Source organism: Pristis pectinata, chromosome 5, assembly GCF_009764475.1.
Source record: "Pristis pectinata isolate sPriPec2 chromosome 5, sPriPec2.1.pri, whole genome shotgun sequence".
NCBI classification, from domain to species: Eukaryota; Metazoa; Chordata; class Chondrichthyes; order Rhinopristiformes; family Pristidae; genus Pristis; species Pristis pectinata.
In genome coordinates, this window is record NC_067409.1 from 68,860,440 (window position 1) to 68,887,865 (window position 27,426).

The following is a 27,426-nucleotide window of genomic DNA, read 5'->3' on the forward strand; positions in this document are numbered from 1 at the left end:
GCCGACCCGCGCTGTAATAAATCAGACAACAGCAGAACTAAAGAACTTATGATTAATGCTTTATTATTTTAATGCTAGCGGGAGTGAGGGATACAGAGAGAGAGTAAACAGTGTAAACCGAGCTCTGTACTGATCCCCACTCGGAGATTTGCAGGTTAGTGTCTCACCTTTTAAACCCAATTCGTGGGAAACCTCCGTGGGAAGTTGCACTTACTAAGGCAGTTGCTTACAGCAAGCTCTTAGCAAAACAGAATGTGTCTTAAAAACTTCTTTCTTTCTCACCTGCACCTGGACATGTTACAGTCATAACTATAATCAGATCATGATTGAGGCAAAATCACACCATGGGAAGATAGCTGCACACCATTAACCCTTACATTTCCATTTATCTTTTACAACCAGAACTGCACACAATGCTCCAAATGCAACCTAAACAGTGCTTTATAAAGTTGCAGCAGAATGTCTCAAATTTAATATTCTGTGCCCTGACCTATGAAGACAAGCATGCCATATGCTGCCATCACCACCTTATCTACTACTTTGGGAGGAATGTGGCCTTAACTCCCAAGGTCCCTGTGTTCATCTACCTTCCTTAGTGCCCTATCATTTACTGTATACTTGACTTCCCAAAATGCATCTCCTTGCATTTGTTGGGAAATTCCATCTGCCAATGCTCTGCCTGACTTTCCATGTGATCAGAAGTCTCCTAAATGTGAGATGTTATTTTACCTGCAAGCATCTAGCCCAATCTACTTTCGCCAGGTCCTCTTTTACGGAAGTATGCCTGCTCCCAATTTAGGACCTTAACTTGAGGACCAACCTTAGCCCTTTCCATGACCCCCTTATCTTGCAGAATTGTGGTCACTGTTCCCAAAGTGTTTCCCCACCCACATTTGCACCACCTGCCTGGTTTCATTTCCTGAGATAAGGTTGTGTACAGCCTCATCTCTAGTAGGACTCTCCACATATTGTCCTAAAAAACCCTCTTGGACATGCTTAACAAATTCAGTCCCATCTGAGCCTCTTGTACTCGGGCAATCCCAGTCAATATTAGGAAAGCTAAAATCCTCCAGTGATAAAGCCCTATTGCTCTTGCACCTTCCTATGATTATCTTACATTTCTATTCCTCTCATTCTTGCTGACTATTGGGAGGCCTATAGTGTAACCCCATCAAAGTGATTGCCCCTCTCTTATTTCTAAGTTCTACCCATATGGCCTCTGGACAGTCCCTCCAGGATATCATCTCTAAGTACTGGTATGACGTTAGCCCTAAACACAGAATCACAGAGTCACAGTTATAGTACAAGGCAGCAGGCCCTTCAGCCCAACTCATCCATGCTGTCCAAGTTGTCTACTTGAGTTAGTCCCATTTGCCTGCATTTGGTCCATATCTTTCTAAACCTTTCCTGTCCAAATGTCTTTTAAACATTTTAATTGTATCTGCCTGTACAGCTTCCTCTGGAGACTTCTATACCCTGGAACAATAAGCTTCCAGTCCTGCCTTTCCCTCAACCACATTTCCATGATTGCAGTAACATCATAATTCCATATGCTGATCCACAAAAATATCAATGAGATTTATGAGACGTGATCTCCCTGCACAAAACCATACTGACTCTTCCTAATCAGTCCCTGCCTTTCCAATTGAACGTGAATCCTGTCCCTTACCACTTATGTAAGGCTCAAGGGCCTGTATTTTATCAGCTTATTCCTATTGACCTTTTTGAACAAGGGGACAACATCAGCTGTCGTCCAGTCTTCTGGAACTTCACCCGTGACTAGCGGAGATGCAAAAATCTGTCAGCCTCAGCTTTTAACATGTTAGCACTTAAAGCTTTTTAACCTCCTAACACTTCTTTCTGATGCAAACATGCTCCAGAATATCAGTGTACCTTTTCCTTAACTCCGCAGCCATCTTGTCCTTCTCCCTGGTGAATACCAATGAGAAGTATTCATTCAGGACCTCATAATCTCTGGCTCTACATGTAGATTACCCATCTGGTTCCTGAGTTCCTATCCTTACCTTAGCTACCCTGTTGCTTCTAATATAGTTGTAATTTATTTATTGAGCTATGTATTATGTTGTGGATTTGCTGGCACCTGTGGTATTGGCTCATATCTATGCCCTATTCTCACTGATGTAGCTTGAACATGACACTGCCTCAACATTTAACTTCCAGTTTTTGGTTCACATTTAACTGACTGATAAGGCCCTCTTGTTTATATTTCAGATGTATATAGCTCTGATATCACTACATGCTCTTATCATGGTTTGCTTCCACTTTCTATATTGCTTTGAAGAGGAGTGGCTGAGTAAGTATTCACACACACAACCTTATTCAGTTCACTTTTAATATATTTTCTAGTTAAAGGTGCTAGCAATCTAACTTTGTACAGAAAAGTGTTCCAATTATCTGTACTAGGGAGTTCAGTGATTTGTGCTTGTGGCTATGCCTTGTGTCTCACTGTAGTGTGAGTGTGTGGCTGTCAGGTGAGGGTGTTAAGAATGGGAATTTTATTCCCAGCCATAAGGAAAGGCCATACAAGAGACCTGTGTTGAGAGTGTATATACTGCAGTGAGATTAATGTTGCTTTAATTTTCTATAAAATCACCTTTATAAAACCTGGGCTGGCCACAACTGGAGTATTGTACAGGTCCTCCTTAGCTTGCAAATGCCCAACTTGTGTACAGCCTGTACATACAAACAAGCATTTGGGAGACCGAGGGGATGGATTTTCTGGCTGCTTTGGGACTGCAGGCAACTGTTCTTGACGCTAGCTGGAAGTTTGCCACATTGAACCCAAGAAGAATACATTCAAGTTAATATGTTGATGGCTATTTTGTGATTCTTGTAGAGAGATGCACTGTCTGAGCCAGCAACAGTGTCCTTTTTAAAACTGTCAATCACATTTAAAACCTCGTCTGCAGTATAATCTTTTAGAAGATTATCATTATTATCTTGAGATAGGCTCAGGCTAAATTTGTCAATATTAGTTTTATTATTAAGAATGGCAAAACAAGATATAAAATGCTTCTCCAATCTATCTATTCCCATGGGACAACCCTCCTATGCAGCCATCTTCTGCTTCAGGTTACAAATAGTTCTTGGGAAAAGAACCTGGGGAGGACCTGTATTCAGTTCTGATCACCTCAGAGCCGGAGAGTGCGTGGACATTTCTGCCTGGCAGCAGGGCTGAAGATGCACGGCCACTTTATGCCCACAGCAGCACTGGGAACAGGGACGTGCGGGAAATGCTTGTGTATTTTGGCATTAGCATTGTTCTGGGCACTGTCTCCCCTTTCACAGATGTTTTCTAACCTACTGAATTCTTCAGGCATTTTCCAATTATGTTTCAATATAAGTGTCCAATTGGACACCCAAAATTACTTCTAGTGTGTTCTTTTGTTCAGTGAAAATGTATTATGAAAGCGATCTCAAGCTGTCATTTGTGATGTTGAATGTCTTTGTTCTCTAGGGGAGCTGTTCTCTTTATCTAAGTAATCAAATGAAACCATTAATCACCATGCTGTTTAATGAAGGACTGTTGTTTGCTATTAATCAAGGTGGAAATAACTGTTCTCTTTAAGCCTTCTTGCAGGAAAATCAAGATTTATAATTCTTCCTCACAAAGATGGAACTTAGTTTTTAAAGTTCATCAGAGAAACAGATAACAATAAGAGGAGTGGCTGCATTATCAATATCTCTCAACTATTAGTAATGTATTTTCCCTGAGCTTGGTTGCAGAATTCTATCCAAAGCCAACTGATTCTTGTCGAACAAAATCTGTGAATAAGTGCAGGTCAATGTGATATATTAGTGATGTGCATTAGTTTTCTTGTCTTCTCTCCTAGAATGCAGTTCATTCTCGCCACCGTCCACAGTGATACTCCTCATCCTTTTGTGCTTTGAGGGACTGCTCTTCCTTATTTTCACTGCTGTGATGTTTGGCACCCAAGTACATTCTATCTGCTCAGATGAGACAGTGAGTACTTAACCTTTTCACTTTGTGTCTGTTACTGTGCCAGTTGTTTTGTACAAGCAGTGTTTTTTTTTAAATATGACCAATACATCCCAGAGACAGATATGGCTGACCTCTGCAGTAGCCTGTCCATTTACCTGCTGCTGACGAGACAACCTTGTGCTAAAGGTCCTGGTTTGTTAAGGCCAGCACTGAGAAATGAGTGCTACTTTGAGTCTCAGGTGACTTATCTTTTTCAGCTTTCTGATCAGCTTTTTCTCAGAGTGGGAGCAGCTGAGGTGGCGAAAGTAGGAAGGAAAAAAAACTTGCATTTATTTCATGCTTTAACATCTACAGAATGACCTAGTTAATCATTTCGAAATCTGCTTTGTGCATGGGCACTGCAAAAAGTGGTGATTTTGAGAAAATGATGTTACTCAGGGCACTAACCAATCTCCCCTGCTGCTCTCCAAATAGAGCCACGGGATTTTATTATATTTGTCACTTACAGAGTGTAGGAGAATTGAGAAAAGAGCACATTAGCTAACAAATGGCAAGAATCAGGATAAGGCAAGTGACAATGGGCCAGCCAATTCTTGACCTTGTCTCATAGTTCATGCCTGGTATGACTGTACAGGAGTTGGGACCACTTTGAGTATTTCGATCAAGTAGTCATTCTTTACATTTGAACTTGCTGATGTCCCATGACCTCCACTAAGAGCTAGAATCAGCATGGCAGCTGAACAGAACCCTTCTAAGCATGGGTCATAAGAGCAGAAGGAGTAGGTCATGTGGCCTTTGAGCCTGGTCTGTCATTCATCATGGCTTATCTTCTACCTCAGCCATTTTCTAGTACAATCCTCATTTTCTTTGATTCCCTTAATGAGGTTTTAGTTTTTGCCTCCTGCAGAGTGTAGTTGTACCAAGTCCCCATCTGAGGTTATCTAATGCAGGACTAGACTTTCCTGCTGCCCATGTCATTCAGGACCACACCTTCTGTTGCATTTACCCAGTAGAATTTCTCTTAGGCTAGTGAATAGTACAACGCGAACATTGTACTGAGTAATGTTTGGGTGTCATATAAGGTTGATTACTGAAAATTCCAGTTGTATTCAGTTGTAACTTGATCAACCATTTTTATAAATTGTAAAGTAATTAATCTGGTATGTCTAGAATCAGTGTCAGCTACAATGGTGTCCTGCTGTTCCACATAGTGGTAATGTTTCAATATTTAACAAAATGAATCTTGCCACAATAGGGGAATTAAAATATAGATGAATTTTCTCATACAGTTAAGGTCCCGGCATATTATTCAAGACCTTTTGTGTCCATTGAGCTAAGAGGTATGAGAGCACTCAGTTACTGGGTCCACACACCATACCTGTGGAGAAAGCTACTGCACTCTCTGCCAACATCATACATAGCCATAAGGAGCAACTCTGCTCATTGTGTAGCATGCTTTCCATTTTACCCCAATACTGAGTTAAGGCAGTTTTTGCAGCCTAGGACTTGGACTGCTCAGACACTTCTCATGTTGAATATTCACAGCCAACGCAGCTTAAATCCAGATCCCAGAGAAGCTGCACAACTCGAAAATATCTTTGTAAGAACTGTTGGATTATCACCCATTATGTTTCATTCATTTGTGAAATGTAGCCACATGTTAATTTTGATTAGTTATGAGCACTTCTGAAGTTTATTTTCCCCCATCTGGTTATGGCTTTTAATCAGGGATTTGGTTTTGGTCTTTCCTGGATATTAGCTGGCTCTTGGTGGGCAGGGTGATATAAAACATTGTGATGCTGTTGGCCAGTGAAGATAGAATAGTTGATCTATTCCTACCAAACACTTATATGTTTTCATCATTTTCTATTTTAATTTCTGATTTTGTCTGCAGTTTTTGACATGCATTTTACAATGCTGGCTCAGATACCATGTTGCAATAGTGTAGTGACAGAAACTTGATTTTTCTTCAATTGTTTCCTTGCTCTTCAGCAGATTAAAATGTAAATGTGCTGATTAGTAAGTTTGCAAATGATGCAAAATGCTGGAGTTGTGGATAATGTAGAAGAATGCCAAAAGACACAACAGGATATAAATCAGTTACAGATAAGGGTGGAGAAATCGCAGATGGAGTTTAATCCAGGCAAATGTGAGGTGTTGCACTTTGGAAGGAGAATGTACACAGTAAATGGCAGTACCCTTAAGAGCATTGATGTAGAGAGTGATCTTGGGGTCCAAGTCAATAGCTCCCTGAAAATGGCAACACAAGTAGATTGGGTGGTGAAGGTGTATGGCATGCTTGCCTTCATCGGTCAGGACATTGAGTACAAAAGTTGGGAAGTCATGTTGCAGCTGTATAAAACTTTGATTATGCAGCATTTGGAGTACTGTGTGCCGTTCTGGTCACCCCTTTACTGGAAGGATGTGGAGGCTTTGGAGAAGGTGCAGAGGAGGTTCACCAAGATGTTGCCTAGATTAGAAAGTATTAGCTCTATGGAGAGGTTGGACAAACTTGTGTTGTTTTCTCTGGAGTTCCAGAAGCTGAGGGGAGACCTCATAGAAGTTTATTAAAATTATGGGTGGCATAAATAGACAGTCTCTTTCCCCGAGTAGAAATTTCAAATATTAGAAGCCATAGCATTAAAGTGAGAAGGAGAACATTTAAGGGAGATGTGGGGGACAAGTTTTGTTTTTACACAAAGTGGTAGGTGTTAGGGGAGGTCCTGGAAGCTGATATAATAGCAACATTTAAGAGCCATTTAGAAAGGTGCAGGGAAAGGAGGGATGTGATCGTGTGCAGGCAAATGGGTCATGCTCGGCACAGACATGGGCCAAAGGGCAAGAAAATCCTTAGAGAAGGAGACCAGTACTGCACCCAAAACTCCAGATGGGGTCTCAACAATGCCCTGTCCACCTGCAGCAAGACATCCTGGACTCATCCTCTTGCAATGAAGGCCAACATATCATTTGAACATAGAACAAGCCCTTCAGCCCACCGTGTCTGTGCTGACCATGATGCCAGTCTAACCAATCACATCTGCCTGCACATGGTCTGTATCCCTCCATTCTCTGCCTGTTCATGTCTGTCTAAGTGCCTCTTATGCTCCTATCATTTCTACTTTCAGCATTTCCCCTGGGAGTGCATTCAAGGTACCTACTACTCTGTGTAAAAACAAAAAAAAACTTGTCTCATAAATCTCCCTTAAACTTTCTCCCTCTCATCTTAAACTTATGTCCTCTAGTATTTGACATTTCCACCCTGGGGATAAAGATTCTCTACCCCATTTATGCGCCTCATAATTTTATATACTTCCATCAGGTCCCCACTCAGCTTCTGACACTCCAGAGAAAATGGTCCAAGTTTGTCTAACCTCTCCTTATAGCTAATGCTCTCTAAGTCAGGCAACATCCTGGTGAACCTCTTCCCAACTGCTTGCTGCACCTGACACTTGCTCTCAGCGACTGGTGTACAAGGACACCCAGGTCTCATTGCATCTCCCCCTTTCCCAATCCATCACCATTCAGATAATCTGACTTTGTTTTAGAATGTCAGTGGATAACTTCACATTTATCCACATTAAACTGCATCTGCCATGCATGTTCTCACACACCCAACTTGTCTAACTCACATTGGTGCCTCTTTGCGTTCTTCTCATGGCTCATGCTTCACCACCACCCACCCCACCCCACCCCCCCCCCGTGCCCAGCTAGTGTCATCTACAAACTGGGAGATGTTACATTTAGTTCCCTCATTAAAAGTTCAAATGTACCACATCCTCTGGTTCCCCTTTACTTATTCCACTAGTTACATCCTCAGCTGCCATCCTTGTCCTTATCAGGCATTTACAATAGATATCACTTACAATGGGCTATTGTGAATACTCCACTTTATTCCATCCTCTAGTAACCATCCAAGTCTCTCACCCTATTTCTGGAGGAAGGATATCCATCATAGAACTATAGAACAGTACATCACAGAAAACAGGCCATTCGGCCCTTCTAGTCTGTGCCGTAACTTTATTCTGCTAGTCCCATTGACCTGCATCCAGTCCATAGCCCTCCAGACCTCTCCCATCCAATCTATTCTTAAGAGTGAACCCGCATTTACCACATCAGATGGCAGCTCATTCCACACTCCCACCACTCTGTGAAGAAGTTCCCCCTAATGTTCCCCCTAAATCTTTCCCCTTTCACCCTAAAGCCATCCTGCAGTTCTTGGTGATTTCAGCCAGCATATTTACTTTGCCTTCACTCCAATCCTGCAATCCTTCAATTACTGCAATCCTGTCCCCTCTGAGCCTCTTTCCACAAAGAAACTCTCTTTACCTATACTTGTGGCCACCCACTTGAGCTCACCACTTCACTTGAACTATCGTTGGTAAGGGTGTTGCTTCATTGTAACCCTCACTACTTGCATCCTACTTCCTTCTGCAACATCTCTGAGTAAATTATAAATGGCCCTCTGTTTTACAGGGCTTCTGCAGCTAGCACTCTCCTCAGTATCATCCTTTGCCTCTTTTGTCCTTATCTGTAGCACTTGTTCTGCCCCTCCTTGGTTGTCCCTCTGTTCTGGTTCCCATTTTTGTGCCCTTGAATCATCTGATTTGGCCATTCATTGCCGTTTCTAGCTAGACCATCAGGTGCTGATATTTAATGTCAGAACTGCTCACTACTCTGGGATTTGCTGGAATGCAGTAGTCGTTGCCCTCAAACCCTCCCTCTGATCCCTTCATCCAACACAAACCAGTTATCTCGTCAATTCTTCCTGTCTCTAACCCATCCCTCCCAACACACATCATTCTCTCTCTAATTTCATTTTGTCCATGAAAACCACTTCCTACCATCTTCTCCCTATTCCCACTAATCTACTGGCCATCTTGCTAGCTGGTATCCATCCTCCTCCTTGAGTCTGTCACCACACTGCGCACCCCCCCCCCCCCACCACCACATACATAAACACACTTCAGTAATCACTGAGCCCACTCTCCGTGTAGTCTCTTCCCACCTCCAATACCCCTTTCCCTCCAAGCTCAACAACACTGTGTTCCCTGACCACTTTTAGTTCCTCATCTATTGAAGTGTTAGCTTGGGCAAAAGAATAGTTGTCCCTGTGTTTAAATCCCTCCACTGTCTCACCCTTCCCTGTTTTTGTAGTTGTGGTCCCTTTCCCTACTGCCATACACTAAGGTCTGGAATTTCCTCTCTCAACCTGTGTCTCTCCTTTAAAATCTTTTAGAACTTGCCTGGTCAAGATTTTAGTTGTCTGGCTTAATAACTGACTTTGTCTTTTTTTTGTCTTATTAGATGTAGGCGAGTACTGAGGAAAGAAATTAGGAGAGCAAAAAGGGGCCATGAAAATACCCCGGCAGACAAGATCAAGGAGAACCCCAAGACATCCTATAAGTATATTAGGAACAAGAGGGTAGCTAGGGAAAGAGTGGGTCCCCTTATGGGCCAAAGGGGTGATCTGTGTGTGGAGCCAAGGGATGTGGGCAATGTCCTAAGTGAATACTTTTTGTCTGTATTCACCAAAGAGAAGGACATGGGGGGTAGTGAGTTTGGGGGGCAGGATATGGATGGTATATTGATAGTCTAGAATCTGTCAGTATTAAGAAGGTGGAAGTGTTAGATGTCTTAGAATGAATAAGAGTGGATAAATCCCTAGGACCAGATGAGATCTATTCCAGAATGTTATGAGAAGCAAGGGACTAACTGCTGAAGGCCTGACAGAGATTTTTCCATCTTTGTTAGCCACAGGTGAGGTACCAGAAGACTGAAGGATAGTTCATGGGAAGGGCAGCAGGGATAAGCCAGGTAACTACAAGCCAGCAAAGCTTACAGCAGTGGCAGGGACATTATTGGAGGAAATTCTGAAGGACATGGTTTATGTACATTTGGGAAGGCAGAGACTGATCAGGGATAGTCAGTATGGCTTTGTGCAGGGGAAATCCTGTCTCTTATTTGAGTATTTTGAGGAAGTAACTAAAAGACTGATGAAGGAAGGCAGTAGATGTTGTCTACATGGACTTTAGTAAGGCATTTGACAAGGTCCCACATGGTGGGCTGGTCCAGAAGGTTATGGCACATGAGATCCAAGGTGAGCTGGATAATTAGAACCAAAATGGCTTGGTGATAGGAAGCAGAGGGTAGTGGTGCAGGATGCTTTTTTGATTGGAAGTCTGTGACCAGTGGTGTACCACAGCAATCAATGTTGGGTTCTTTCCTGTTTGTGATGTATATTAATGACTTGGATGTGAATGTAAAAGGTATGATTAGTAAGTTTGCGGATGGCACAATTATGCATGGTGTTGTGAGTAGCGAGGAAGGTTGTCTAAGAGCACAGGAGGATATAGATCAGTTAGAAAATTGGGTGGAGTATTGGCAGATGGAGCTGAATCCTGACATGTGCAAGGTGAATCATTTTGGAAAATCGAATAAGGTTAGGATGCATACACTAAATGGTAGGGACCTAAGGAATGTCGATGAACAGAGACCGAGGGGACCAAGTCCATCATTCCCTAAAAGTGACGACACAGGTAGATAGGATGGCATACTTCATAGGTCGAGGCATAGGATATAAGAGTTGGGATGTCATGTTGTAATTTTACAAAACATTGGTTAGACCACACTCAGAGTATTGTGTGCCGTAAATGGATGTGGTTGTGCCAGAGAGAGTGCAGAGGAGATTCACCAGGTGGTTGCCTGGATTGGAGGACTTTAGTTATAGGGAGAGAGATTGAACAGGCTGGGCTTGTTTTCCCTGGAGTGAAGGATGCTATCAGAGGCAGGTGATCAGAATCACGCAGTCACAGGAAGAACATGCAAATTCCACACGACACCCGAGGTCAGGAGTGAACCCAGGTCTTGAGCTGCGAGGCAACGGCTCTACCAGCTATACCACTGTGCTATTAATCCAAGTGCTCTTTTGAAGCACTTAAGATTTTCCTGTATTAAAGTTGCTATAAGTTGTTGACTTGGTAACTCTGTACACATACAAGTTGCACGTCTATTGATTAGGCAATTGCCAGTTTTCCACCAAATTGCCAATTAGACATGACCATAAGTCCTGGCTGTTTTGATGGGATTATGTTAGGCAATGGATGACTTTTTTCCTGGATGGTCTTCTGATGATGCTATAAGAGCTCTGTACTTTTTCTGTATTTCATACGTCCATTCCTTAACATGGGAGAATAAAAAAAGGGATCAGTGTAAATAGGTGGTTGATGGTCAGTATGAACACGATGGGCTGAAGGGCCTGTTTCTGTGCTATATGACTATGACTCTGTACAGGTATCTGCTTTAGAGCTAAAACTTGAATCAACAGTTGGATTGGTGGCATAGCATCTCAGTGCCCTGCTGTACTATCTCATGGTAGAACAAGGTTTAGGTTTCCTCTCCTGTGCTGAGTGTCTGATTCTCAGCAGGCTGCTTCTAGAGGCACTTCCTCTGGGGAGAGGATGAACTGAAGTCTGCCTACATTGCACTCTGCGGCTTCTGAAGTGGTGTTGGCCACAGCACTTGGCTGGCAGCATGTGAAAATGGAGGGGTAAAAGGGAGTAAAATCGATACCTTAACAACTATTTGTTTAAATTGAAAATCTAATCCAATGTTAAAACAAAGTATCAGTAATCTGACTGTGCGTGGTGTTCTTTGAAATGGGGTACAAGTGAGTCCTCCTCCCCAACTCTGACCTGCTTGATTGAAGCTGTTCTATTTCTGTTTCCAGGGAATAGAGCAGTTGAAAAAGGAAGAGAGAAGATGGGCTAAAAAAACAAAATGGATGAATATGAAAGCAGTGTTCGGTCATCCATTTTCAGTAGAATGGCTAAGTCCATTTGCAACTCCAGATCAAGGGAAGGTAGACCCATACCAGTATGTGGTCTGAGTCATCCTAAGCCAGCAATCCAATTCAAACTGGTCATTTAAAAGAAACTACTTTTTTAAAAAAATACCAAATGTAACTTGCTTCATAAGTTATTCACAAGACTGTATCCTTTCTGGTGGCTTAACATGTTTTAGAAAAGCTTGAATAATGAATTAGTCCACTTCATTCTTCAATGTACTGCAGTCTTCTCTGTTCAGTGAAACAATAGGACAGTCCCAAACCTCCTCACCACCTACCTTGTGTAGCTGGGATATTGTAAGACATAAACCAGGCTTCTGAAGACTGCAGATATAGCTATCAAATTAAAATAAAGGATATTTAAGAAAATTCAAGTGTATAAAAGTGTTAAGGATTGGCATTCTGAAATTTCAAGTAGTTGTTATAACAGGGTTTGAAAGTTATTTTTAAGACTTGCTGCCTTTTCTCTTTATTGATTTATATCCTTTGTGTGTGTGTGTGCAACAGTTGCTGAAGTCTGAATTGATCTTTCTTCAGCAAGTACTTATTGAATACTGCTGGGCTTACCCCTGAGCTAAGCAAACATTAACCATAATGAGAAAGGCCCCATTTACTTACAAATAGGAACATACTGTATAAGCAACTAATCCATAGCCTTCGAGAGCTGACATGTTTCTAGTTCTGTTTATTCCAGTCTGGATTTTTGCTACTTGTGATCCATGGTGGGAGGGAGGCTGTACCTCTGCCTTCTGGCTTTGTGTGATCAATGTAATGCCAAGGGAGCAGAGTCCCTCTTAAAGGGAATGTTGTTAATCAAAGCCTGTCAGTGCTCAAACCTGAAATCAAAATCTGTTGGTGGCGGGGAACGCCCACTGGTTTGATACTCTTTCCCCATTTAATTTAAAATTTTGATGATATCCTCACCAATCAAAAAAACTATTTGTGTTGAATATTTGTGACATGTGGCCACCTGTAGCTGTGAAGTGCCAAAGCTGTATAACATAGCCACCAATATCAGATTGTTAGTGCATTTCTTTTACTACTTAATATTACAAATTTACACAAATATTTCTACAAATATTTCTATACTTGATTTGTCTGTCCTATCTTGACTTTCTTCCTGTCACTGAGCAATAGCCAAGAAAACACAATCAGAATTCTTCCTGTTAACAACTCTCCCCTCCCCTCCTTGGATGTTCAGTCCTGCACAAATTTGTTTTGCTCTAAGTTTCAGCAAGTAATTGCAGTCTTCCAAATGCTGCAGGCAAATGTTCTATTCGAGAGCTACGTAACACCATGATTTTAAAAGGTTTTAAATCTTCCCATTTCTGTTTGTGGTTTTCTTGCTTTCAGACTCCTTGCCATAGGTGGGCTGTTCTACCCTTAAGTTTGTTCCACTGTACAGTTGGGTCTTGACCCATCCATAATGTTTTGATCCCCTTATATCCTTGAGAGATCTCCCACTGTCAGTGTGAAAAATTTCTAGTGGCCAACATCCATGATTTTCCACAGGAGTTGTTCAAAGACACAGGAGTCTGTGTCTTTGGTACATTTTCAGACTAGAACTTGGAGAAAGTTTGGTTTCAGAGCAAGGGAAGTTGATGAGGTAGTTTCCAACACTTTGTGGTGTTTGCGGTTCACTTTACTCCTGATAATTCCAGATGTGTTCTCTCCTCCAGGACCAGATGGTGCTGGTATTGAGGAGCAGGCTGCTGTGATGGGAAAATAAGAACCACCTTTTTCTAACAGACTTGAGTCCTTTTCAATCTGTTTTATTCTTTACATCCACAAATCATTAAAAATTAAATTGATAGTTAGCAGGACATAAGGGAAGCAAAACCAAGGAACGAAGGAGAACATTGAATCTCTCAAATTTGCTCCTTAACCATGGGCTTGCTAGTGGCAGTGTCTGAATCCCTTTGCACAGCTTAGTACAGAGCCAGAGTGATCAGTGATATCTTTTATTCGGTGAGTTAACTGACGTCAGCCAGAGTGCCGGTGGTTGCATGGGGTTTGACTCTCATTGCTCGAAGGGAAAGGTTGTGCTGCTGAATGCCTTTGCTGAACACTGGATAGGGTACTGATGCACGCAGGGTCATGTGCTAAGGTAGCATCCTGTGGGATATACTGAAGTGGGAAGGGAAGCCATGCCCAGGCAACTGTGATACAGCATGTGCATATCTTTTGCAGAGGTCAAACAAGTGGAAAATATTGTTCTTAAGGATGAAAGGAAAACTCAGTTGTTTCAGTGAGTAATGGATAAATTTAGTTTTGTACAAATGCAAGATAATCTGTGTGTAGCAAAGATTCTCAATTTTTTTAATTGAGAAAGACATTTTTAAGAAACTCAAGTTGTCTTAGTTTTGGAATTCCTGAAATGGGTTATAATGAGGTGTGATCTTAATATGGTTAATAAACCCTCAAAATGAGTAATTATGAATGTATTAAAAAGGACAAGTTTAAAGTTGTTAGATGTGAAACTCTTTGCAATGCTGGAGTTTGGAAAGATAACTTTCTGTAGTCTGCTGTGTAGTTCACATTAGGCCAGAAGATAGGCTTATTGAATTTGTGCAAATAAAATAACTTTATTTTAGGCTTTTCACCTTGTTTCTTTAAAGCTATCCATTTAATTCGTTTTCCAGAAACACCACTAACAAACTGTTGGTTTACGGTTTTCTGTTTGTCTTACAGCATTGCCAAAATTGTTATTATAATATTATTTCTGGTAGCTGTGTGTCTTGTGTATGCTGGGGAAGGGACAGAAATACATTTTAAGCATGTATATTTAACCTGTGGTTTGGAAAAATTGTTTTATGTTTGTCTAAACATTGGCTTCGGATACAATCTGAATACTGTGTGAGAAATTTGGGTGCTATATGGAATAATCAAATAAAACATTTTACAAAGATTCTGTGCAGTGTTTGCATTTAAATATTATTAGTTGGATTGATTGCCAACTACAAGTAATATGGTCAATGAGCATTTTTCACTGGTACTTTGCTTACTCTTGATGTTTTGATACTGAAACAGATGTGTTTTTGAGTAAGAAAGCATCCTGTAAATCTCCTTGGATTATTGGGTGAATTCTTGATTGATTTTCTGAAGCCTGGGATGATTCCATTTGGAAGTACTTGATCCATAATGGTAGTCAAGACCAACCTACTCAAAATTGTCATGATCTGAGTGTGGCAGGGAGAGGGCATTAGAAACTGATTGTTTTTCAAAAGGACATTTGTTTTGTACCGAAGTTTGAACAGGTTTTCGTGCAACTAACCAATAGCTACGTGGTCAGGGAGGTATCTTGTCACATTAGAGCTCCTGCTTAATTTTGCTAACTTGTAGGTCCAAGGAACTCCTGAACTACAGCTCCCAGTGGTGGAACAGCTGTTTCCTAAACTGCAGTGTAGAACCTGTCCATTTGGAGGCACAGTGGATGCAATCTTGGTGCATCACCTCCAATGGAACCGTAAGAAGCACATGCGTGGCTGCCTTTGGCTTCATAGAAGCATTTGAGTCTGTTAGATCCCAAGGGACAGAGGGTGCCCTTCTGAAATTTAGCTACCTGCAGAAGCCAACCCATCTTGCATCTGGTCTGTGATGGCATGCGAACCATGGTCCTAACCAACAGGTCCACAACGCACTCAACCTCACTGCAGATCACTGTGAAGAAAGATTGGGTCACTGTCCCAACACATCTCAATCTTCCTCGCTGCAGTGCTGCACCTCATATCCAGATTTCACTGCAGTGGAGCTAATCTACAGGATAAGTGGGGAAACTGTTCAACCCACAACATCTCCCATCCAGAACCATGGTCACTCTAACCCCCATTACTGAACTGCATACACAGTGTACGTGCTGGGAAGCCGAGCTCCCGTCACCATCAATTAATTCACTGAAGTGCATGAGATGTGGGCCTTACACTGAGTCATAGAGTCACTTGGTACAAAAACAAACCTGTAAACTTCAAAACAGTTCTACCAATCTGCCCCCTGCTGACAACAGAGGTTCATAACATAATCATCACAGGAACAGGCCTTTTGGCCCACCATGTCTGTGCTGACCATGATGTAATTTAAACTAATCCCATCTGCTTGCACACAATCTACAGTATATCCCTCCATTCCCTGCCTGTTCATGTGTTGTCTAAATGCCTCTTAAACATTGCTATCCTATAACTTCATTTTAGCCTTTCCACCTTTATCCCTTTAAGGTGATGCATTTAATTTGTTTTCCATAAACATCAGTAACATTGGTGGATTAAGGTTATCTGTTTGTATGACAGCATTGCTAAAATGTTATTATATCATTATTTCTGGTAATTATGTGTCCTGTGTATGGACATGTACCTCAGAAGCCAACCCCCACTGAAGGCAGACTTCAGTGATGAAATTAACATCACCCTCACTGCTTCAGGACAGGCATTCCCCGTGAAGGGGATTCACCAGGAAGTTGCCTGGGATGGAGTGTTTCAGTTATGAGGAAAAGGCTGTTTTTTTCCCCTGGAGTGGATGAGGCTGAGGGGATGGATAGGATAGGGTAGATAATGGGAAACTTTTCCCCATAGTAGAGCTGGCTAAAACCAGAAGGCATAGGTTTAAGATGAGGGGCAAGAGGTTTTGAGGGAATCTGAGTATAGGGTCAGAGGGTGGTTGGAGTTTGGAAGGCACTGGCTGGGTATGTGGTGGAGACAGACTCTCATGACATTTAAGAAACATCTAGACAAGCATTTGAATTGCTCAGGCATAGAAGGCTGAGGGCAAAGTGCTGGTAAATGGGATTAGTGTAGATGGGTATGATGGTCAGTGTGGACATGGTGGGATGGAGGGCCTGATTCTGAGCTCATATGACTCACTAAAGACGTCAACCCTGGCACTAAACTCATAGTCTACCAGGCAGTGGTGATCCCTACCCTCCTGAAGTTCTGAAACGAACTACTTACAACACTGGAAAAGTATCAGTAACAGTCTCAGCCAAATCTTCCAGATCCATTAAATGAACCGCATCAGTGTCCCCTCCATGGTCAACATGCCCAGAATTGAGGGCCTAGCTCTGGACAGACCACATCTTTTATCTGCCCAAATCTAGTATCCTGAAACATGTACTCTGTTGCCATGACAGAGCTCAGAACAAATTCCTGTGAGCACAAGTAAATGATTCAAAGTCTCCATTTTTTTAAAAAAATAAGTAACCTCCCTACCGACTCCTGGTAGTCCCTGACCCATGGCTGCTCAAAGTTGAGGAGCATGTGGGCTGGTACGTTGAGAACATAACCAGCAAAAGGAGTGCAACCCGTCCCTGCCTGAGCCCGCTCATCAGTCACCTCAGAACCCAGAGTTTGAATGGAAAGGAGGCATCCTTGAAATGAAGAACCTCCAGAGGGGAAGATTACTGTTTGGCATGTTGAATGATATTTTTAATTGGGGTGACTTTAAAATGTTCACTGCTTCCTCCAGCTGAGATAGATCACAGAATGAATCTTCCAGGCTCTGCTCTATAAATATCCGTCCCACATCTAGTTCATGCCTGGGGAATGCAGCCAGATTTAGATTTGACATATTGGAATGTACATAGGAACAGAAATGTTTCATGATGCTGCATCTCCAGTGGTTCAGACTGTCAGGTTGGCATCGCTGGGAGGTATGCAGAATTGCTCATGTGCTATTAGTATTGGTTTATTATTGTCACTTGTACCAAGGTACAGTGAAAAGCTTGTCTTACAAACCAATCATACAGGTCAATTCATTACACAGTGCAGTTACATGGAGTTAGTACAAAGTGCATTGATGTAGTACAGGTAAAAACAGTAACAGTACAGAGTAAAGTGTCACAGCTACAGAGAAAGTGCAGTGCAATAAGGTGCACGGTCACAACAAGGTAGATCGTGAGGTCATAGTCCCTCTCATTGTATAAGGGAACGGTTCAATAGTCTTATCACAGTGGGGTAGAAGCTGTCCTTGAGCCTAGTGGTACGTGCCCTCAGGCTCCTGTATCTTCTACCTGATGGAAGAGGAGAGAAAAGAGAATGTCTCGGGTGGGTGGGGTCTTTGATTATGCTGGCTGCTTCACCAAGACAATGAGAGGTAAAGACAAGGTCCAAGGAGGGGAGGCTGGTGTCTGTGATGCGCTGGGCTGTGTCCACAACTCTCTGCAGCTTCTTGCGGTCCTGGGCAGAGCAGTTGCCATACCAAGCCGTGATACATCCAGATAGGATGCTTTCTATAGTGCATCGGTAAAAGCTGATGAGAGTCAAAGGGGACAAACCAAATTTCTTTAGCCTCCTGAGGAAGTAGAGGCACTGGTGAGCTTTCTTGGCTGTGGCATCTACGTGATTTGACCAGAACAGGCTGTTCCAGTACCAAAGAGAACTTCATTACCAAAAGTGACTGAAGCCATTTGGATCTCTAGAAAAGTGCGAACTAGGCACTATCAGTGGGGACTGCCGATTGGAAAAGATGCTTGATCCAGTGAACCAGCTCTAATCTGTCCTGTCATGGATGCTTCTCTCCCAGGGGAACAGAGCCACAAAATCTTAACATTCCATAGAATCCAGTCAGGAGCCTGAAAGCAATGTTCCCATTTCTCTGCAGCTTAATGAAAATTATGCGACCTTAAACCAACTGAGGACTCGGAGGGGTGGGGTTTCTATGCATTCTGAGGACCTGGAACAGATGGCTTCAATTTGCCTCTCTGTAATTGTCTCAAGCTTCCCTCACTACCTCGAGCAGAGGTCTGTAAGTTATCACTCTTGTCACATTTGTTTGGGTCTCCAGATTGAAGAGAGAATTCCATGGGTTTTTTATCCTAATTTTTATTCTATTTAATACTGAAGTTGATGATGTTTAAGCCTTTTGCTGTTGTTTCTGGGGAATGTGTAAAACATCGGTGTTTACCACTAGTTTCAGATGTTGATAGTGACCTGGGTTCTCTGACTCTACAATACTTCAGATCTTTAGGGATCTCTGCACCCTCTACAGTAGTTTCTTATGACAGGAGGCCATTTGGCCCATCAAGGCTATACTGGCTTTCAGAGCATTACCATTGGTCACATTTCCCTGTAAACCTATTCTCCCCACATTCCCATCAACTCCCCCCAGATTCTACCCCTCACCCATACACTAGGGACAATTTACAGCGGCCAGTTAACCTACCAACCCGCACATTGGGATGTGGGAGGAGACCAGAGCATCCAGGCAAAACCCACACATTCACAAGGAGAATGTGCAAACTCCACCAGTCAGGACTGGAGGTCAGGATTGAACCCAGGTTTGCTTTGAGCTGTGAGGTACCTGTTGTACCACTCTGCCTTCTTCAATCATCTTTACAAGACTTGGAACTATTTTCTGAACAAGAGGGAGGCATGAGACTGCAGATGTTGGAATCTGGGCCAATAAAAACAAGGCACTGGACAAACTCAGTGGGTCAGGCAGCATCTGTGGGGGGAAATAGACAGTTAATGTTTCAGGTCGAGACCCTTCATCTGGACTGAAAGATAGAGGGGAGGTAGCCAGTATAAAGTGGTGAGGGGTAGGGCAAGAGCTAGCAGGAGATAGGTGGATCCTGGTGAGGAGGAGTGACAGACAGGTAGAAGAGGGGAGAGTGGGAATAGCAACAGAACTGGGAGGTGATAGGTGGAGGTGACAAAGGGCTGCAGATGATGGGATCTGATAGGAGAAGAAGGTGGAGCCTGGAATCAAGGGAGGGAGGTGGGGAACAGTGGGGGAGGGAACCAGTGGGAGGAGGGTGTGGGTGATGGGCAGATGGAGTGGGAGGCGGAGGGGAAAGAAACAGGGTGAGAGGGGCTGGGGTGGGTGTGAGAGGAACGATGGGTAAGGAAGAGAGACAAAAGTTTCATGTAAACTGCTTCCCCCTCTCCTCCTCGGTGTATCCTGAATGCTCCCCCTCTTTGAGCATTTGTGGACCAGGGGTTCCCAGAAGTGGGAGGAGATGTTCTAACGAGGCTTCGGCATCATCCTCTGTCCACCTGGTACTATAAGTTGCTGACCAGAAGTGGGAATGCAGTGCCTGCTACAGTCAGCCTGGCCTGGACTGCCCACCACAGGAGACCCAGTGTAATCAGAGCCTTGATGTTGTCTGGGAGAAGCTGACCTTCGTTCATGTTCTGCTCATGGTCTGTTTGGAGGATTTGATGTCACAGAGCAGGGAGAAGTTCTCTGATGCTTTGTGATACATGCTGTGGGTAGTCCAAGGTTCACAGGTGTACAGGAAGCCAGGGGTTACTGCTTCCCTGTAGCCCCTGCACCAGGTTTTAATTTGTCCCCAGGTGGCCAGAGCCTGTGGTGTGCTGAAGGTGATGGTGAATTTCACTGATGTCTATATTTGTTGAATGGTGGCTCCCAAGGTATGCACTACTCTGGTCATAGAGTCATACAGCATAGAGCCAGGACCTTCGGCCCAACTCATCTATGCCGACTGTGTTGCCAAGTGAGCCAGTCCCATCTGCCCACGTTTGGTCCATAGCCCTCTAAACCTCTCCCATCCATGTACTTATCTAGATGGCTTTTAAGTGTTGCTAATGTGGCCGCCTTTACCACTATTTCTAACAGCTCATTCCAAATACGCACTACCCTTTGCGTGAAGAAGCTGCCCCTGATGTCCCTTCTAAATCTCCCACCTCTGATCTTAAACCTTTGCCCCCTTGTTTTTAGTGCTCACTTCCTGCCAAAAAGGTTGTGCTTTCACCCTGTCTATGCCCCTCATGATCTTGTATACCTCTGTCAATTCACCCCTCAATCTCCTACGTTCGAGGGAATAAAGTCCTACTCTACGCAACTTCTCTTTGTAACTCAGGCCCCCAAGTCCAAGCAACATCCAAATCTTTTCTGCACTCTTTCTAGTTTAATAACTTCTTTCCTATAAGAGGGTGACCAAACCTGTACACAATACTCAAGTGTGGCCTTACCAATGTCTTGTATAACTACAGCATACCTTCCCAACTCCTATACTAGATCTTGCAAACAAACTGAAGTTATTAGACCAACAAGTAAGAAGCTGGAGGAACTCAGCAGGTCTGGCGGCATCTATGGAAAGAGACGGACAGTCGATGTTTCAGGTTTCACTGCAGGCAGGAATTACTGGCATTGCCCCTGCCCAGATCTGATCAACCAAATCAATGCAATGCTCACAACTGCTCATAATACCAGCTATCTCAGTGGCAACAGGGAGGTGTGCAGGAGTGATATAGTTCAGCTGGTTGAGTGGTGTCACAACAACAACCTTTCACTCAATGTCAGCAAGACCAAGGAATCGATTGTGGACTTCAGGAAGGGGAAGTCGGGAGAACACACACCAGTCCTCATTGAAAGGTCAGTGGTGAACAGCTTCAAGTTCCTGGGCATCAACATCTTGGAGGATCTATTCCTGGGCCCAACACATCGATACAATCACGAAGAAGGCATGCCAGCAGCTCTGCTGTGTTCAGAATTTGTGGAGATTTGGTATGTCACCAATGACTCTTGCAAATTTCTACAGATGTACAGTGGAGAGCATTCTGACTGGTTGCATCATAACCTGGTATGGAGGCTCCAATGCACAGGATCGCAAGAGGCTGCAGAGGGTTGTAGACTCAGCCAGCTTCATCACAGGCACAACCCTCCCTGCCATCAAGGACATCTTCAAGAGGCGTTCCCTCAAGAAGGCGGCATCCATCACTAAGGATGCTCACCATCTGGGACATGCCCTCTTCTCATTACTACCATTGGGCTGGAGGTACAGAAGCCCTTCGCCATCGGATTTATGAACGGTCCATGAACCCATAAACACTACTTCATTATTCCTTTTTTTGCACTATTTGTTTATTTGATAACATAATAATTTTTAGTCTTTGCACAGTGTTGTCACAGAACAACAAATTTCACAACATATACGTTAGTGATAATAAATCTGATTCTGAACGCTTCAGTGGCCCATATCTTACAGGGGCAATGCCATTAAGGGCCCTTTGATTGGCATTGTTAACCTGCTGTGTTCTCTCAAACATGGAACAGCTACAGTGATCTAAAAGTCGGTGTGTTCTGCACAAGATTCTGTTGCAGTCCTTTGATGGCTGGATGTGTCTGTACTTTCCATGTCTTGGAGGCAGAAGAGGCAGACTTCTGCAGCTTTTGTCTGCATATTGCTGCCACAATGTGGGGTTGTGAGATGTGGCTCCCTCCTACCACCGATCCAACCCGGGATGGACCAGGGTATGGTGTTGTCTGCCGACATCCTGTGGGGGTGTGAGATGTGGCTCTGTCCTATTACTGATCCCACTCAGGATGGACTGGGATGCAGATATAGGGTAAGGGTACACCATCTAGACTAAGATGAGGAGAACGTCTGTGGAGTGTGGGTCACAGAGGGGGCTGAAGGAGAGGGGATGAGGGCAGCAAATAATCAACCCTGATCTTATTGACCACAGATCAGGCTCGAGACCACTGACCTACCTCTTTCTTCTTGTGCCATGGAAACACTTACATGTGAAAACCAATGTAGGTGATACTGGACGCCCACAACTAAAGTCAGCCTGCAGAACTACTGCTAATGCTGAAAATGTTACCGACACATTCACCATTGAAGGATTCAAGTCAGAAGATCATCCAAATCTTTAACTTATTCATAGACCGTGCATAGGATCACAGTCTTGCACTTGGACCAATGACAGTGAGCGTACCTCGAACGGGTTTACACAGTGGTGAATTATGAAGTACATTGAAGGGGAGGAATTGGGGGCACTTAAAGGCAGAGCTAAGAAGGGTATATACCTGGAGAAAACTTTGTGGGGAGCCGGGTATGAGAGGGATATAATATTTCTGCCTATCAGGATGACCCAGCTTCAGGAAGACTTTGCTCTGCCCCTTCCAAACTGCAGTATGGTACACAGGATTGAAGCTCCTGACTCACTGGTAAAGGTCAGAGAAACACCGGACAAACCTGAGCTCTGACAGTCATGGTCAGGGATCTGGCTCACTGCACTCCAGTAGTCCAGAATGTGAGCCCAGGATTTGGGGTTGGGGTCGGAATGTGGATTGGGATTAGGGTCAGTCTGTGGGCTGGGACCAGGCTTGGTCTGTGGCTGGAGCCAGGGTTGGGGTTGTTCAGGAATGTGGGTGGTTTGCGGCCAAAGGTGGGATCCTAAACGTTTGTATGTTACCCACTCCCTTTAAACTGACCGGATTCACTGGGAAATTTTTGCATAACATGTTCACAAAAAGGGACTGACAGTAACATCCTACAGTCAGGAAAATCTGCCAGTCCGGCAGCAGCAATGTACCGAGTTGCCAGGTACATTTACTGTAAATCAGAGATTTACTACACTGATCTGTGAGTTCACTGTAACTTTAGTGTTCCCGTCAGTCATACTCTGGGGAAGTCAAACTGATCACTTTTTACACTTTTTCTTACTTTTGCCTATTCAACTAACTGACTTTTTTCCTCTTTTAACACTGCAGCCTGTCATGGGAATAAAGTTGATGCCTGCACAACTCTGTCTAGAAATCTTAACTGATACTTGACCTTTAATAATCCAGGTACATCTTTCTGCATGCACTTCATTTAATTAAAGTTTCCTTCAGTACTGTCAGTCTCTTGATCGTGGTACCTCTTCCTGAGTTCCCAGTTTTAATGTAGTTCTGGTACTTGTGGATACGCAGTCCTGGTCCTGTGGATGCGTGGTTCTGTGGATACGCAGTCCTGGTCCTGTGGATGCGTGGTTCTGTGGATATGCAGTCCTGGAGCTGTGAATATGCAGTCCTGGAGCTATGAATACGTAAACCAGGCATGTCAGTGAGGGATAACCTGTATTTAAGTGTGCTGCCTTCTCATTTTAAGAAACAATTCAGAAGTGAAATACTGTAGTTAATTATTGCATTTCAATCAGTTCTTAAATCAAAGTGAACACGTATGAAATTGTAAAATGTGTTGTAAGAGGACCTCAACCAGTGACCAGATATATCGTTTGTTCACCAACCACATTTCATGCTTGGTTGGATTCAATGGATTCTCTGACATTAGAGTTTTAAGAACGTTAGTTGGATGACGATATGACCGGTGTGGAGAGCTCACGCTGATGCTGTGTTGGGTTGTGCACGAGAGAACATGATGTTTGTGGTTGATGTAAACATTAAACCCAATTGCAAACAGTACGATAGCACACTGCTTGGACTGGAGATCATTGTGGACCCATTGAGTGAGGGATACTGTAGCTACCAGGACAACTGGGAATTTAACTTTTGTTAATTAATTTAATGAAATCCAAAATAAAAAGCTGGTGTGAGGATGAAACTGTTGTAAAACTCAGCTGGCTGACCACCACCCCGAGGGGAGGAGATTTGACACCCTTATCCAGCTCCTGATAGACAGATTCTCACAGCAGATCCCCAGTTCAGGGGGTGTTGGCTTTCAGCCTTGGCAGCACCACCTGAGACTGAAGGCAATGCATCTTGGGAACCTGTAAGTACAACTTCAGGTAATGCAGATTTAAAATTCTTCCAAATCTCCTTCAGCTGGAGAAAGCCCCCCTTAGTGAGCTGTGCTTAAAGGTGTTTTGTGATAATTCATAATATGGCACTTTTTTCTTTATTCATTTTCCGGATCTGGGTGTTGCTAACAAAGCCAGCATTTATTGCTCATCCTTAATTGCCCCAGTGAAGGGGCTGGTGAGCTGCCATAGTCCTTCTGGTGAAGGAGCTCCCACAGTGCTGTTGGGGATGGGGATCCAGGGTTTACACCTGGAATATGTTTAAGATGGTGTTTCATTTTCCAGCAGCCTTTACACTGTCATCATAACTGTTCCTAGGGCATAGAACGTCTCAAAAACGAAACACCCACCTGGGAGAAGACATTGGGTTGGGAAGGAATGAAGGCAGCATTTGACGGAAACTTTTCGCTGGGATGGTTCAACCCGTTCTCTGGTCTGCAGTGCAGGAAGAGGGCTCAGACTGGCGACACCACCCCCACTGAAAGGAACAAGGAGGACACGTCTGCTGAAGCATTGACTGGGTAACCATGCTAGGACCTAGGTAACCATTGCACTTGCTGAAGGGCTTCTTCCTGACATAATGAGGCTTTGTCAATTTGATGGATGAGTTTCCAAAAAAAAACAAATCGCCCAAAGGACACACACTAAAGTAGAACTTCACAGAAATGGAATTAATGAGATATGCATTCTGTTTGTCAAAGCGTATTTTAGTATGAATTAACAGTATTAATTAAAGTGTCTTTTATTATACAAAACAAACAATATATCTGACCTTGAAACCTGTTGTATGATGAGACAAAGTATTATGTGCCTTTTTGAACCCAATATATCCTTTGCTGTGTATGTCCTGTCCTTACCACTGCCAGTGGTCACAGAACGACCTGGGATTGTGCTTGTAACAATCCAAGCCACAGAGCTATGTACCTGGACACTCTGCCCTCCAATCACCTCTTTTGTAAAAGTATTCGATCCTGCAAAATAATGGATTTGCACTCTGGCAGGGTTTGAGATCCCTCATTGGTGGATAACCTGCCTCAGGATCCAGATGGTGAATTTTAAAAGTTGCTCTACTATAAGGTTTTTCTTAAGTGTAGATTTTGCATAATCCAAAAGTGCATTGACACCTTGTGTAAATTAAACAAAAGTTTGTTTTTATTCTTATAGAGTCTGTCACAGAACATTGTTCATGCAAGTATTCAAGGATAACCCTCTGTAGCTGGGATGAAAATAATTTATTTGCTGACATTAATCTTTTTAAACATTCTCCCATTTATCACTGAAGAAATAACAATTCAGATTTCAAAAATATTTCATCCACATTACTACCTTAAATCAAAGACCAATAAAATCTGGTAATGTTTCATCCTGTTTTGTTAATATAATTCTGACCATACAACAAAATGCTATAAAGGTGTGTATGCTTTGATCATGGAACCAGAACAACTGCAATAATATAGTTTATACTTGTGGGGAGTGGTGCCACCGTGTCTGGTGACACCAATATTTGTGGGGATATTTATTCAGGGCTGAACCTGAACGGGCATATGTTCACCCCCATATTCTCAATTTCACCAGGAGTTTGAGGGTTCAATTATCTACACAGTTAGCATAAACCTGGCTGGCAGTCCAGGAGTTGACAAGGTTAGGAGTGTTCACAACTATCACACGGGTAGCACAGCTGGTAGAGACGCAGCCTCACAGTGTCAGAGACCCAGGTTCGATCCTGACCTCCAGTGCTTGCGGTGTGGAGTTTAAACGTTCTCCATGTGACCACGTGGGTTCCCCGGGTGCTCCAGTTTCCTCCCACTTCCTGAAGACGTGCAGGTTGGAAGTTAATGGACCACTGTAAATTACCCCTAATGTGAGAGTGGTAGAATCTGGGGATTTGGGGAGTTTCGGGGGAAGTCAATATATGGGGAAAATAGGTTAGGGTACAAATAGCATAAAATGGAAGTTTGATGGTCAGCACAGACTCAGTGGGCTAAGGTCCTATTTCCCTGCTGTTACATGGAGGGGCAGAGCTTAAAGATACATTTCAACCAAGAGGGATTCTCGTTACCACCCCCTTAACATTTATTGCAACTATCATCGGGGTAACCAGTGGCCAGAAACCTTACTGGATGCCACTTAACTGCTGGGACTATTATAGCAGGTCAGAGTCTGGGTACCTGAACACCCAGTGCCTTTCCACCATCTCCAGGAGTGTCAGGGATAAGTGCTGTTTACCTGGACATACACAGGACAACAACTTGATTGGCATCCCATCAACCACTCAGGAGCTCCATCTACACAATTCACTAGCTACTCAGCTAACAGCTGGAGTACCAATGGAAAATGCTGGAAATATCAGTATATGTGGAGAGAGAAAGACAGTTAACGATTTTGTCACTGGATGCTTGGGAAATTGAACTACAGGCTGATTGAGGGTCAATTCTAAAGGCAGTCAACAGAAATACAGTCACTGGGGAAAAGATATGCAGTCTTTCTGGTGAAGGTGCTCCCACAGAGTTGTTAGGGAGGGAGTTCCAGGATGTAGACCCAGTGACGATGAAGAACCAGCAATATATTTCTTAATCTCAGTGTGTCACATGAAGGGGAACCTGCAGGTGGTGGTATTCCCCTGCACCTGCTGTTTGGGAGGAGCTGTTAGAACAGCCTGGGTGAGTAGCTAGTGAATTGTGTAGGTGGAGCTGCTGAGTGGTAGATGGGGTGCCAATCAAGTGTTAATCGCATCGAGCTTCACAAATATTGTTGTCCTGCTCCTGGGAGAAATCCCAGTGCACATAGTTTCTAATTAATATTAAAAGTTATCCAGTAAAACAAACTTAAAACATTGTTGTGTAAAAAAATTGCAGATGCTGGCGAAGAAAACAGAAAATGCTGGAAACACTCAGCAGGTCAGGCAGCATCTGTGAAAAGAGAAACAGAGTTAATGTTTCAGTAAAATCCTGTGGTCAGAAACGTTAGAGCCATTTTTCTAAATATGCCACAGACTGACGATGAGATTAGCTGTTTGTCTTTTCAGGAGGTATCTGAGGAGCGACCACAGAACACATTATTTTATAAGATTAGCGACTAACATCAAGTACAAGCCCACTGACTTCAAAGCTATCCAATAGCTCCTCCCCCCACCCTGCCTCCTG

At 43.3% G+C, this 27,426-nt stretch overlaps 1 protein-coding gene across 2 annotated transcripts in view; it reads left to right on the forward strand.

Annotated features, from left to right (window-relative positions):
* zdhhc3a (zinc finger DHHC-type palmitoyltransferase 3a) overlaps nt 1–27,187 on the forward strand; it is a 58,875-nt gene extending 31,688 nt beyond the window's left edge. The window contains exons 5-7 of one of the 2 annotated variants that reach the window (XM_052015380.1): nt 2,233–2,314; nt 3,855–3,985; nt 24,602–27,187. In XM_052015380.1, the coding sequence (XP_051871340.1) occupies nt 2,233–2,314; nt 3,855–3,985; nt 24,602–24,808 (420 nt within the window). In that variant the 3' untranslated portion in view covers nt 24,809–27,187. Of the gene's footprint in view, nt 1–2,232; nt 2,315–3,854; nt 3,986–11,690; nt 14,716–24,601 lie in introns of those variants that run through there. The other variant, XM_052015381.1, reaches the window with a different exon arrangement.
* Nucleotides 27,188–27,426: the final 239 nt, after the last annotated feature.